At 38.5% G+C, this 13,938-nt stretch overlaps 2 protein-coding genes across 2 annotated transcripts in view; one reads left to right on the top strand and one right to left on the bottom strand.

Annotated features, from left to right (window-relative positions):
- Positions 1-48: 48 nt before the first annotated feature.
- Positions 49-839, bottom strand: LOC111614800 (the record flags this gene model as incomplete). Its single annotated transcript, XM_023356163.1, has 1 exon — positions 49-839. A coding segment is annotated over exon 1 (791 nt), but the record flags the coding sequence as incomplete, so codon positions are not given.
- A 6,925-nt stretch (positions 840-7,764) lies between these two features.
- Positions 7,765-13,938, top strand: part of LOC111614799 (sialin-like) — a 26,378-nt gene continuing 20,204 nt past the window's right edge. The window contains exons 1-7 of the mRNA XM_023356162.1: positions 7,765-7,875; positions 8,976-9,206; positions 9,280-9,454; positions 9,532-9,665; positions 9,731-9,880; positions 9,969-10,101; positions 10,181-10,336. Of these exons, the coding sequence (XP_023211930.1) occupies positions 7,780-7,875; positions 8,976-9,206; positions 9,280-9,454; positions 9,532-9,665; positions 9,731-9,880; positions 9,969-10,101; positions 10,181-10,336 (1,075 nt within the window). The 5' untranslated portion in view covers positions 7,765-7,779. The remainder of the gene's footprint in view (positions 7,876-8,975; positions 9,207-9,279; positions 9,455-9,531; positions 9,666-9,730; positions 9,881-9,968; positions 10,102-10,180; positions 10,337-13,938) is intronic.

Below are 13,938 nucleotides of genomic sequence, written 5' to 3'. Positions count from 1 at the left end.
ACACGCTTCTGAAGGACACTCAGTTCCTGGGTCCACCAGGGAACTGACCGGTGTTTGTGGGGCCGCATTTGCGCGAGTGTGCAGTCTCCTGCTCCTCTGACCGCATTGGTTAAGTTTGCCACCACATCCTCCAGATCCTCGACACTCTCATCCTTAGAGACTTGAGTGGCGATATCGGCTGTCTTTTCCTTGAGGCATTTGCTAAAACGATCGCGGTTTCCGGCAGTCAGCTTGTAGCGGCAGCTCGGCCAGGCAATCGAGCCGTTCGACACCTCAAAAGAGATGAAGCGATGATCACTACAGCTTTCCGCATCGATCGTTTCCCACTGAGAGGTCAGTCTTAGCATAGCTCCACTAACAATAGTTAGATCAATCCAGCTTTCACCATTACAGTTCGAGAAGGTAGCAATCCCAAACGGATCGTTCAGGACGTGCATACCCCACCCCTCCACCGTCTCTTTCATCATGTTCCCGTCCGGATCGTCCACAGGAGATTCCCACAGTGAGTGCTTGGCGTTAAAATCACCAGCCAAGACAACCTGACCGTGGGGCCGGACAACCCTTTCGAGGTCAATCAGAAAGTCTCCCAGTTTTAATGACAGCGGGCGATAAGCGGATATCACAGTCCAAGCACATGAAGGTATCCGTATCTCTACGGCCACCATGAGAGGAGAGACGTGGAAAGCATATGCATCAACATCCCTTCGTGTGAGTATAACTGTAGCTCGACAATCGTCACCTTCTTGGGCATAAATGCTCCATTGTAGTGAGAGACCACCAACTTTTCCAAATGCTAGATACGGCTCTTGGAGCAGGATGATATCAATCTCCCACTCCATTACTTCCACCTTTAATTGGGCGGTTGCGGCGCGACACTTCTCGGCATTGAACTGCAATATTTTGCAGCCACACTTATTATTCTGCTGTGTGTAATAGAAAGCAGATTTTGGTAGGAGGCACTAACTCTTTACTGACCAAAGTCAGTTCTGGCCTGAGCTCTTTCGAGCTCCCGCGTGTGACACAGGCAGCTGGCACTCATTGCTGAGTGGACAATCCCCAGCTGCAGACCGAACTTTCCGTTTGCCTTGGTGCAGTTGATGCACTTCAGCATAGTGGCCTTACACTCCTTGTAGGAGTGGCCCTCGGCACACTTGCTACAAGCTTGGGCTCCCGCCGAGCAGCCCTTCGCTACGTGGTTGAAACCGTAGCACTTGTAGCACTGGGTGATTGCCAAATATCCCTTCACCCGGTTGCGAGTCCACCCAACGCGTAATTTTCCCCTTTGCAGGAGCTTGCGGTAGACCATCGGGAAAGCCTCTAGAACCCAATTGATAAGGCCTCCCTTTCCCTTAAGGGGAAAACGAAGTTAGAGTGCCCCAGGCTCCACCTCGATGCTATTCTGACTAATGATGGTCTCCACGAGGGACTCTCGTTTGATGTCCGGGCTGACATTGAAGACAATGACCCTAGGCGGGCGTTTTTGGGGCAGTCTACAACTGACCGCCTCCTTGAGCGCCAATGGGCCCTCCGTCAATTCCTTTACAATCGTGGATACGTCCAGGTGCCTTGCAACCTCTACCGGGACGCCTCCATTGCGAATACGGCGAACGTTTTTAATGCTGACTCCAAGCTTGGTCGGATTTATGTTAGCTTGTAGGAGCGATTTTGTTTGATCGATTGACATCGGATTTGTAGGGTAGACCAGAAGCGTATGCTCCGTGGATTGAACCCTACGTGGCTTAGCAGTTGCCCGCGACCCGTCTTGGCTAGCTAATCGGGCCGGCCGGGCAGAAATAGCGGTGTAGGACGCGCCACCAGTAAGTACTGCTTTGTCGTCTTTGGCTGCATCTGAAGGCGATGGGAGCGGCGTTTTACCGCCGCGCACGACCTCCCATAGGGTTGTGTTTTCAGCTAGAAGCGAGGCGATCTCAGCTTCTTGAGCCCCTATGATGGCGGAAACCTTGCTGAAAAGGTTGTAAATGGTTGCACACGTTGATTTCTGGCAACAGTTGTCAGTTTTCCCGAGGAGCTTGCTCAACTCCTCGTGGATACCATCGAGTGGAACTCGCCTATCTTTGGCCGTGCCAAGCCTATCCCGTGTTTCCACAGGCAGCGACAACGGCGTTATAGCCTTGGCTCCCGAACTTGTGTTCTCGGGTGCCGCTATGGTAGGGCCTTTTTTCTTCGACCCGCCCTTGTTTTTAGCAGAAGGTTTTTCCTCCGCTATGGCCACCACAGCTTTCACAGGGTCCCCCTTGTGCTTATCGCCTGTGGGTTTTCCTGCTTTAGCTTTGGCCGCCCATGCCCGCTTTTGTCGGTGCCTTGTCTTACTGTTCGTAGGTGCGGGCTTCCATTCGCTCCCCTCTCCTCCTGAGGAGGCAGAATCAAAGATTTCCCCAGAACTGGATCCAGTTGACTATGAATCGGAGTCACTGGTCCCTGTGAGGATCGATACGGGAACCGTATCTTTTTGCCCATCACAGGGCTCTCGCAACTGGTCATTGGCGGGCTTGCGTGACCACAAAGTCCTCCTCTCCTTAGGTTCGGTGTTCGCCGTAACACCGCCTGTTGCGTTAACTTCCTCCATAGCTTTAGCTTCTTGATTACCAGAACCGCTGGGTATATCGTTCGCACGAGACACACCCTTAGAACAAACGCACTCTATTTCTTTGTTTGTCATCATGAAATTAAAAGATAAAGAGGGGATTAGGGTGATCCCGACGTTTCACGGGTGCCCTGACTCCGTTCGAGAATCAAAGTATGCGTTTAAGAGCCAGCTCTGACTTTGAGCTTACTGAGGGCTCATTTTGGCCCTCTTACTGCCGGGTCGTCACTGCTTAGCCCGCTGCCGGGACAGCTACCCATTTAAATGGCATCCTACCCTAGGTTACCCCAGCCCAGCTGGTTGCTCGGCTTGGGCCGCCCCATCATCCCTACTAGGAGACGCTCTTCCCATTTCTAGTCCTCCGAGATCATATACGGCCATCCAACGCAACGTCAGGCCTTTAAGCACCACTCCTCCCAAGGACATAAGGAAGTTGGCCCTATGTCCGAGGAGTGGCTCTGCCAACTGCCCGTCAGGATAAATACCAGCTAGCAGGGTCCTACAATCCACTGTAGGCGCTACCCCCTGGCCACCAGCGAGGCTTCGGCTACGGGAGTACAACTCCTTGCCCCACTGGCTTCGGCATGCAGGCCGTGGCCCCCAAGCCAGCACCGGGTGTGCAAAATCCGGTCTTCCTCTTGGGATGCTGGTTCTTCTTTTACCGGACAGAAAGAGTTTTACGTGGTCTGCGTTACCACGGGCTAAGATTAAGTCGACTGCATTCAATTGTCTTTATCGTGAAACATCGGCCCCGTGCCACCGGGTGGATGCAGGAGTTCGCTTTGTGTGTCTCAGGTTCCAGAGGGTACGGATTGTCAAATCCATGGCCTCTGGTCACTGTACCGACGCGGGATTTGAATCCAGAAATTTCGGCGTTCCCTGCGTGCTCCAATGTGTATTATCAGGGATATAACCCATCAGCCCAGGGTACAATGTGCATCTCGCTACAAGCAGACGATTTAACCGTCGCCAGTAGGGGGACTCGGGACCGTTCGCCGAAGCGAAGGATCCCTACCACGTTTCAGCAGCGCCCCTATCGAATGCCATCCCACCGCAGGCCAACGGGTGCCTACGCTTCCGTCGGCAGGGCTACCAACTTTCATCGGCAGAGTCGCCAACTTCCATCGGACAAGCCCAAACAACTACACTCCGCATATCTCGTCCAAAGACAAGTCCTCCTTAGGAGCTATATTAGCTACGGCTACAGCGACTATTCCCCAGCTCCGGACTTACTGAGGGCTCATTTTGGCCCTCCTATTGCCGATACTATTAGGAACAGCCCCGTGCCTTGACCGCACCAGTCTCCCTTCTGTTTAAGTGTGAGTCTGCATGCCACAATGCCAATTAGCAGCTCTTATAGCCGTCCGCTCCAACGGGGTTAGGTTCCAGTTTTGGGAGATATTTGAAACCCCGCCAGAGTCGTCCCCTCCGTAGACGACAATCGGACAGCAAGCATATAAAGGCTTGGTGTACAGACCCAAAGCCCATGATGTTCTGACACCTCTGGAACCTTTGGCTCGAGTCATAAGACTCCACTAACGATCGAGAACAAGACGATACTTTCGGGACCCCATTACCCGTCGTCTCTCACCGCCTGGCCTCCCCGCCACGTCCAGGCTCAGCTCCTTACCTGGGGGGAGCCGGCCCTACCATAGGGCGAACGGAGCAGCAGCTTCAGGCGCTAAATCCCAATTGGCGCCTCAGTGGTAAAGAAAATTAAAGGGTATAAATTAGAAACAACCAAGGGAGCGCCATAATAGGATCTCTCTCCATCATAAAACTTGCCTCGTGCCGTCACTGCCTATCTTCATCAAAAATTAATAAAACATATTTTTATTTTTATTTTCAAATTTTTCTAACTTTAAAACAGTGCAGGATAAATGGAAAATTGTCGGTAATATCGAACAGAAAGTTATTTGCCGCACAAATACAGTTGTGAGGATCGTAAGCTTGATTTTGCACTAATTTAAGGAAATTCTAAATCCTATTTTTGCTGTCATGATAAGAAAACCGATTGAATATCACTTTTACTAGCAACAAATGTTCGAGAATTATAACAATCAAGTGCTAAATTAAACAACCTATTGTTAAAGGAACAGAAAGTCAACCGTTGGACAAGTAAATAGAATGAATCGCACAAGTCTCGACGAAATATAGTCATAGCAGCGATATATAATGACAGTTTTACATTATCGACGATCCACCTGTGACTCAACACCTGCAAAATCAATCTTCATGTGCAGCAACATCGGATCAGCTGATGGGTTTTCTTAGGGCTAAGTCAGATAACTTTTACATAAAACTGAAATATCACAGAAAACAGAAAAACTTTCGAATTTCAGAAACTTTTATATAAACGTGAATGTCGCAGAAGAGTTTTTGTAACTGAATTATATGTTATGAAATCGTATCAAAAAATTAATCAAAATGAAAAATTGTGTGTGGCTTTATCTGTTATCAGATTTTGTTAGCAGAAATGTATATATTATTGATAATTGTAAAATGGCTAACAACTTAATTTTGAGGTTATTGTTGAGTTTTATATTTAAAAAAAAAATTGTAAATACTAATAGAGAGTAAAATCTAAATGAAATCTTAGTCTTCTCGAGAATATGACACACGATGACCTTCTACTCACCATTCTTCATCTATTACTACCAAAATTTCATAGCATTAATGTCCCTTATACACGATTTACCTTGCCAAATTTCCTTTTTTTAATCGTTACCCCACCCTAGATATTTAACGACGTAGATGCCAACACACAACCAAATTTATATATTTTGACGATTTTGGATTCGGAAACTCATGACGTAAAGATTTGCAAAGAACTCGGAGAGTCAAATTTGACACGATTCCCATACTTTCCCTTGTAATTTGTACATAACAGCCAATATAGTAAAAGAACAGACTTAAACACTGAGAATGATATACGAAATTATGATGCAATAAGATTGTGATGTTATTCCGGGTTTGATTAATAATATACTGGCGTGCATTCAAGCCATTAAAGAAAGAATCTTCGTCATTAAATGTAATTAACAGAATACAAACAATAATGTATTTGCAATATTTATCGATGAATATTTTAAAATTTATTTCGTTTAAATTAAAAATTCGAACAAAAGTTCTACGTGAATTTACTGATTTTTGGTAACAAGTCTGCCTCTGATCAGAGTTCAAGTTGGTAGATTTTTACACGATTCCACAGTCCTAATTTAAACAAGTCGTATAAAGACTTTTAGACAATAAGGTTAGCAACTCGGTGACATACAGGCCATTACAACCTGTCTAACACGGATTACTTTTCAAATATTAAGAGTAGACCAGTCTTAATTGGTGGTCGTTGACCATCCTCTCTTCCAGGAGAATGTGAACGACTACTTTTGCTCGAATTACTCAACCCCCTTTTGTAACATCCCTTCTTTTTATAGGACCAGCGTTATGGTTCCATTCGAATTCGACAATTACATAATACAAAATTACTGGCCAGCATACAATATGTTTTAATTGGTTTTCGAGTTTGCCGAGTTTAAATATTTAGTCCGGCTTTTTGAGAAATTTGATTGACTGGCAGATTACTGTTTGATACGCAGCTGTGTATGTTACCGATTCTTAGAGTTGACATTAAAAATATATATATATATCATACGTTAAAAAACTTAAGATACCACATTTTTAATTGGTGTCAATTTCACAAATGAAATCTTGACATTTTGTACCATCCAACTATGGCGATAAACATGACAATGGTAGGATGAAATAACCAAACTCTTTATATGATTTTCGTTTTAATGTTTGTTATATTATAGTAATTGATTTATATAACTATAGAAGTTAATTTAGATTTTTCACGGGTATAATAAACCCCTATGTAACATATTTTCGAAAATTCTTTATTTCTCTACTGTACACAATTTAAAGAATTTTTAAGATGCGTGACATTGGGAACTTAGTGTTTTAAACTTTCAAGCAAAATGATATTCTTAGTTATATAAAACAAAAACTATAATATAATGCAATAATAGAATTACAAGTCGAAAAATCTGATAATTTCAATGTTTGTTGTTATTTTTTGCTCGAGGAACCGGGCTTATCTGCCAGTTAATTATATTTTAAACTCGACTATTAACTGATATTTCTTTTAGTTATGTACGAATAAATTTTTACTAAAAATATAATAAAAATATTTTAGAAAACGCGTTAAATATATTTTTCTTATATTGCAGTATACCTGTTGCTTTACTTCTTCCACTCGTGGTGATATGTTGAAAATTATTCTTATAATATTTATACTTTGAAGCATTATTAGTCGTCAATAGAAGAATGTAAATCCATCGTTATAATAATAAAAAGATCTCAACATTACTTTGAATCATAAGAAAAGGAAAAAGGAAGAAGAATAAGAAAACTCTAACTGGAATCAATTTTTTAAAGTAAACCTAGTATCATAGGATAAACAAATAAAGATTCAAACTTATTTTTAACCATTTCAAATAGTGAATCTATTTATCTTACGATATAAATATGATACATAAAGGTAAGAATGTTCTAAAATTAATTCATAAATATGCGTAACTCCGAAAACTTTTATTAATTATTGAAATAAAAAACAATTTGAAATAATTATTTTTCATAAATATCTTTTTTTCCTTGATATTTGGTGTTTTTTCGCAGCTAGAAGAGTAACATATCAGATGCGATGCATTATTTGTCTGCCTGCCTCCAAACGTAATAATTATTAAAAGATGACAGATAATGTTATTTATTTATTTTATGAAAGTTTTAGGACAAAATACATTTAGTAATCCATTAGTGTCACTACTTTGGTACAAATACATAAAAAATCCAGCAGCCAGATACATTTGATAATGCCATCTGTTACGATATTTTATGAAATTTTTATATTATATTTGAAGTTGAGAAATGGTTCTTTAATAGATTTATAGATATATGTAGATGTTGTAATTATTATTTCAAGCTTTGAATTAATTATAAAATCTAACATTTATATTCTTAACATTCATTGAAATTTTAACTTCAGTTGTTGAAATCTCACGAACGTTTTTACTTCAGTTCCTGTTCCAGCTCGTTATGTATTGGTATTGTCTACATTTTTTATACATGCAATAGCGTACTGCCAAAGATCTGTACTGAGTATCGCTATTTTAGCCATGGTTAATCATTCAGCTATCCACGAGTATAATACCACGTCTTCAACAGAATGTCCAAAAACCTATCAACAAAATTCTACATATATCTACAAAGAGGTAAATGTTTAAATATAGAATATATGCATAAATTACTAACAAATATCAGTGACTAATAACAAACGTTGTATACAAAATGTGTTTATATATCGCGGAATAATTGTCTTTAAATAAATTAATGAATACAACGGAAATGTAATTAATTTCGTATTTCACATAATCATTTTAAATTCATATTTTAATTCATTTTGTTTTTATCAAGGCTTACAAAAGCACGGATTTAAAGGTTGGACATTTAGCAGATTAAAAGCTGAACAAAATATTAATGAAGTCAGCCACCGAAATTACACATTTTCTTCTGAATTTCAGTTAGTAATTCAAATCATTTTAATATTATTATTAAAAAATGTTCGAATAAACAAAGATAAAATGAAAGAAATACCTTAGCTGTAACTGGAAAAATCTGCGTGATTTAATTCGTAAAGCTTCAATTATATTAAATACTAGCTGTTATCCGCCGCTTTGCCCGCGAGGATTTTGCATGCAAACCCTATTTATATTCAATATTTCAATAACCATAGTAATTGTTATGTAACACCTACCGCTGAGAATAATGAAAATTTTCGAGAATCAAACGACTATTTTCAATTACAACAATTTTCTGGAACGTTTACAATCGTATATGCAATAACAAATTCGAATTTAAAACGGTTCGAACATTTTTAAAATCGAAATACATAAAAATATTTATAACAATATCTGAAATGTTATTAATTTAATACACCTAAGTACTCGATGAAGACTAAATTTTCTTCCTCTCCCGCCCGCGGGGAATTACGAAAAATTTGTTCAAAGTGTGCATTCTAATGGCATACCCTACTAAAACGCAGATAAAAACAAAAAAATTGCATCTAAAATAGTGCAGTAGAAGCCGTTTTTCCGGTTAAGCCTTAATGCTCTCCCTTTCCCCCGCGGGGAAATTTCGAAAAATCCGTTCTTAGTGTGCGTTTTCATGACGTACCCTAACTGTGTACCAAATTTCACCTCTTTAGGTTCAGCGGTTTGCTCTGGGCGATGATGAATCCGTGAGTCATCCAGTCAGTCAGTCAAACAAGTAATTTTATATATTTAGATAAACCACTTATTACATTTATATTTAGGGGTCTTATGTATGGACACAACCCACTCAAGGAATAATACTAGGAAGTTATTTCTATGGTTTGGTGTTAGCTCAACTTGCAGGAGGATCCATTACATTTTCACTTGGACCAAAGAAAACTGTCATAATTTTTTCCTGTTTATCTTCAATACTGATCATTTTGACACCCTTTTGTGCAGATGTCGGCGTGTCAGTTATATCGTTATGTCAAGCCATTGTCGGATTAGCACAAGTAAGAATAAAATTTACTATTGTCATTGCAAACCTCATTTATAGCATCCTATTCGAACATTATTTTATTGCAGGGACTTATATCTCACGGAACTTTTACGCTATTAGGAAGATGGAGTCCAAAAAACGAAAAGTCAATATTATCCTCAATTTCTTTTTGTGGTAATCAACTCGGTTCAGTTGTTGGTTTAATGACAGCAGGATATCTCTGTGAACATAAAGGATGGTCTTTCAGTTTCTACTCTTTCGGTGAACATAAATAATACGATTGTTTCTTCAATGCTAAAGTGCGACAGTATCATTTCTAATCTATATATTTACAACAGGCATATGTGGGATTGTCGTTCCTTTATGTCTTACGTTCACAATTTATGATAGACCTCAACAACATCCCAGAATATCTGAGAAAGAATTGGCATTTCTTAACGAAAGCTTACCAAACATCTCTTCAAGAGAAACGGTAATATCATTTGTTATTCTACTTTATTGACTAAGCTTTCGTAAATACATGTGTACTTAAAACAGAAGGTGAATATACCCTGGAAACAAATTTTAACATCCAGAGCAGTGTGGATAGTAGCTTTGACGAAAATTTGTTGGGGTTTCGGTTATAATGCAATATTGACTAAATTTCCATCATACTTACATATCATTCAGAACTTCTCTATCCAAAAGGTATGTTGATTTCTATACATAAATTATGATTTCTATATATAAATTTGGTCTTATATCAACAAATTTATGTATATTATTTGTGTTTTAGAATGGAATAATGAGTGCATTAGTGTATTCTCTGGATGCTATAATTATGTTTACTTGTGGTTTTATTGCTGATTTTATGAAATCTCGTGACTATTTAAGTATAACTAATATTAGAAAATTTTCCGAAGGAATTGGTAAGGAACCGCAATATCGTAAGTTTTAAATTAAATTCTAAAATTTCTGGCATTATATAATTAAATATTTATATTGTAGCTTTGTTTGGTCCGGCAGCATGCATCTTAGCGATTTCATTTCAAGGATGCGAGAGTACAAATGTAATTATTTGTTTAATGGTTGGAATGGGATGTTTCGGCTTTAATAATTCGGGGGATACTGCAATAGTTCTTGATTTAGCTCCAGAATTTGCAGGTAATTAATTATTTTTTTAAATTTTATCACAGAATACGGTATTCAGTAAAATTTTCTCGAACATTTTCTGAAAATAATTGTGACTAACTCAAAGTGAGTCGTTCGTTTTGAGCAAATTATGTGTCAGTACCCCCAAGCCGGAAAATCGATCCTAATAATAGGTGACATTTTAAAAATCTTATTTATTTTGCTTCATTTAAATCTAAAGACAATACGGTGTAATTAGTATAGTATTTATAGTACAGTAAAATTAAGCATAAATCATAAGTTACCGAAGAAATCCAGCTGAATGGATGAGAATATTAAGTATTCTGTTTACTGCTCTTAGAAATCTAGGATTTAATCCCAAAGAGCAATCCCAAAAATTTTTGGAGGTGGTCTGTCTCACCAATATAGCACCATGGTTTTGATATACGTGATATGGGAAATGTATATTGTGGATGTAACTGAATTCACTATAGACCGGAAAAAACGCTCACATAGAATCTACAGAGCAGAAAGAGCGAATTATGTTATTAAATAATGTAAATTAGTAAAAATGTCCGTTGAAACAAAAACTGTGTAATTTCATACAAAACATCAATTATACGCTATTAACACTAAGAATGGACTTACTTAAATGACAACGTAGGCCTATACTTAATTTAGCACAATAAAAATATTGTCGGTGAAGCTAAGTGTTTAACGAAAGGGGACACAACTTTACTTAAGATAAATTGCTGTCAAATCAAAAATATTTTCTGAGGTATATAAGTGAGTTATTAAAATATATCGAAATATTCCCTACACTAATATCAATACAAACAAAATTGCAAACATTATTTGAAGTCCATTACTTTGAATTTTTTTTCTAGGTGTATGTTTCATCCTTTTCGACTTTTTTCATGTTGTAAGATGATGCCTGCAATCTGAATGAAAGATTTTCATACTTTTAATCCGTACTCTTCATTCCTCAGTTGCTGATTTTGTCCTGTTGTATACTTTGACCTCATACCCATGTTTAATATTGTCTACAGTTATAAACAAAATACAGTAGACCCCCTATAACGCGGGTTCGTATATCGCGGCGAAAAAATTGCGACCGTATTCTTATAAAGACGCTAACAGAGACTCGTAAAATGCGGTAAAACGTCATCGCCGACTCGTGTCGCGACAAAATTGGTCGAATGTGGACCAATGGTGGACGAGCAGCCGAACTGCTTACACGCTACAGAGAGTTAAGGCGGGTAAGTTGAGTTTACTATTGTCTGTACAGTATATAAATTAGGTACTGTAAGTCTAATACAGTATTGTAATTTAATACATTTCTTGTGAAAAAACATTTCTTATTCAACGGTCACAAAAATAATATCTATTAATGATGTCTCCAAAGTTCAACGAATTTTTCGCAGAAAAATAACTTATCAGAAAACGCGCCTGACGATTGGTGCGCCGCTTCGCGACGAAAACAAACTTAAGCAATGGCGTTGTCGAACGGTGCACACTCGGTAAGTAATCCTACAATTTTTTGTTTATAGCATAGTTTATACGGATTATTCCCAAAAAATTATACATGTTTTGGAAATGTTGAGTCAAATTAGTTTAGAATCGATTAATTTCACTGAAGAAAACTTTTTAAACAGCCGTAGTCCGTAAACTGCACACGTGTGGAACTGTAATTGGCTCATGTATTTAAGGATTTCTACAACGCGAAATTCGTATAAAGTGGAATGTATCTACCGAAGTGGAACGTATCTACCGCGTTATATGGGATCGACTGTAATAGAAATCTAAGGTAGCAGACCTGATGGAGATTGGGGACTTGAAATCCCACCTCTTGCACACCAGTGTTTTGCCAATTTTTAGAGGAAATCAATTAATTTTGTGTCAGTGATGGTCTATGGTTTATTTGTAAGTAGGGCGTAGTGAAAGAGACTGTCAGTCATAACATAACATAACATAACATAAACCGTGTCTAACATAAAACCGTTTATTTTAACATAAAGGTGACATCCAATATACAAAACATTTTTTTTTTCTAGAACGATCGGCAGTTTCGAAAACCTGGGCGTCGATGTAGTTTCTTTTATTAGTAGTAATTCAAACACAAATAATTATCGTATTTATCTTCAAGCACTTGGCAATACTCATCATCAAGTTTTATTCAGTCAACTGAATAAAACTTGATGAGTATTGCCAAGTGCCTGAAGATAAATACGATAATTATTTGTGTTTGAATTTGACTGAATAAAACTTGATGATGAGTATTGCCAAGTGCCTGAAGATAAATACGATAATTATTTGTGTTTGAATTACTACTAATAACTACAAGCACGGTTTCAAAAGTACTAGTTTCTTTTATGGTCGATCGAATGTGGCCCCAGGGCAGTGGCAATTACAACTCCGTAAGGCAGCTTGGGCGACTCTATCGATTATCTTCGGTTACACGACTGAACCCGTAGTGGCACAGGTTACAGATTGGCACACTAGACGAAAAACTGCGTTTTATGCGTTAATACACGGTGTCTTGGTTATTTTGAACTTTAATTAATTAACTAGAAATAACTTGATATATAGAAGAACGTAATGTGAGAATACGGACGAGGGTCCAGGCCCTCTAATCGTCAGATCAGTTAGACCTGCTCACTTTGTCACTGGATGGCTTAATTTTTAACAGAACCCGAGTGGTAAGATTCTGTGTGGGTTGTGCATAAGTAATAAATACTCAACTACGAAAGTTATATAATATAAAATTAACAATTTAATTACAGAAGACCAAAATAACAAGGACAAATAATATAATAATAAAACATAAAACATAAGTCTAACCTAGAACTAGGGACATTCCTCTTATAGTAGATAGTTTGATTAGAAGTAACAATAATACTAGCAAATAATATAAATACAGATGTAAAACATGAAAAATACAGGACTTATATCCTATCGCGAGACTAGGATCTATCCTTTCTACTGAGAGAGAGAGTTTTACAATAATCATATTACCTCGTTATTCATGTTGACTGACTTTACTTGGTGGTTATCTTGAAGGAGTCTATGTGGCTAGATCATAGCTGAACGGCCGGTCCTATGGCTCGTGTCCTCAAGGCTATTTGGAATGATCTGCCTCGAGCATCTGAGAACCTGCCTCTTTATCCCTCTTTTCTGCACCATCATGATTATCCGAAATGATGTGTCATTCGACTAGATGGAGTGCAAAATTCTAAGATACGAGGCGTGGAGAAAGGAAGCAAAACATCCTCATTTCTTGTAAAAGCGCTACGTGACAGAGCAGTTTTACAGGATGTAAAAATTTATAACCTTATTAGGTTATGTTTTATTAATTATTCCAAATTTTATCATTCTTTTTATATAGTTGAGTGAAATTAAAGCATAGTATTTATTACATTAAAATTTTATATTAATTATCTCAAGAACACCGTCAGATTGTCACACTAATGCCCACGGCCAAACTAGTAGTAGTACTCAACGAACACCCGATACATATTGTGAATGAGGGATAAACTGGTTGAGGAATTTAACTGCCTGTTTTTTTCGGGGTTGTTAGCGTACAGTTGGCATGCCGTAGTATAAAGTGACTTACGGGGGAAGGCGGCGAAGAATAC

Source organism: Centruroides sculpturatus, unplaced genomic scaffold (genome assembly GCF_000671375.1).
Source record: "Centruroides sculpturatus isolate CEXI.00-Female unplaced genomic scaffold, Cexi_2.0 scaffold1847, whole genome shotgun sequence".
Classification (NCBI taxonomy): Eukaryota; Metazoa; Arthropoda; class Arachnida; order Scorpiones; family Buthidae; genus Centruroides; species Centruroides sculpturatus.
Note: the sequence above shows the minus strand (reverse complement) of the source record. Positions and strands in the feature narration are given on the sequence as shown.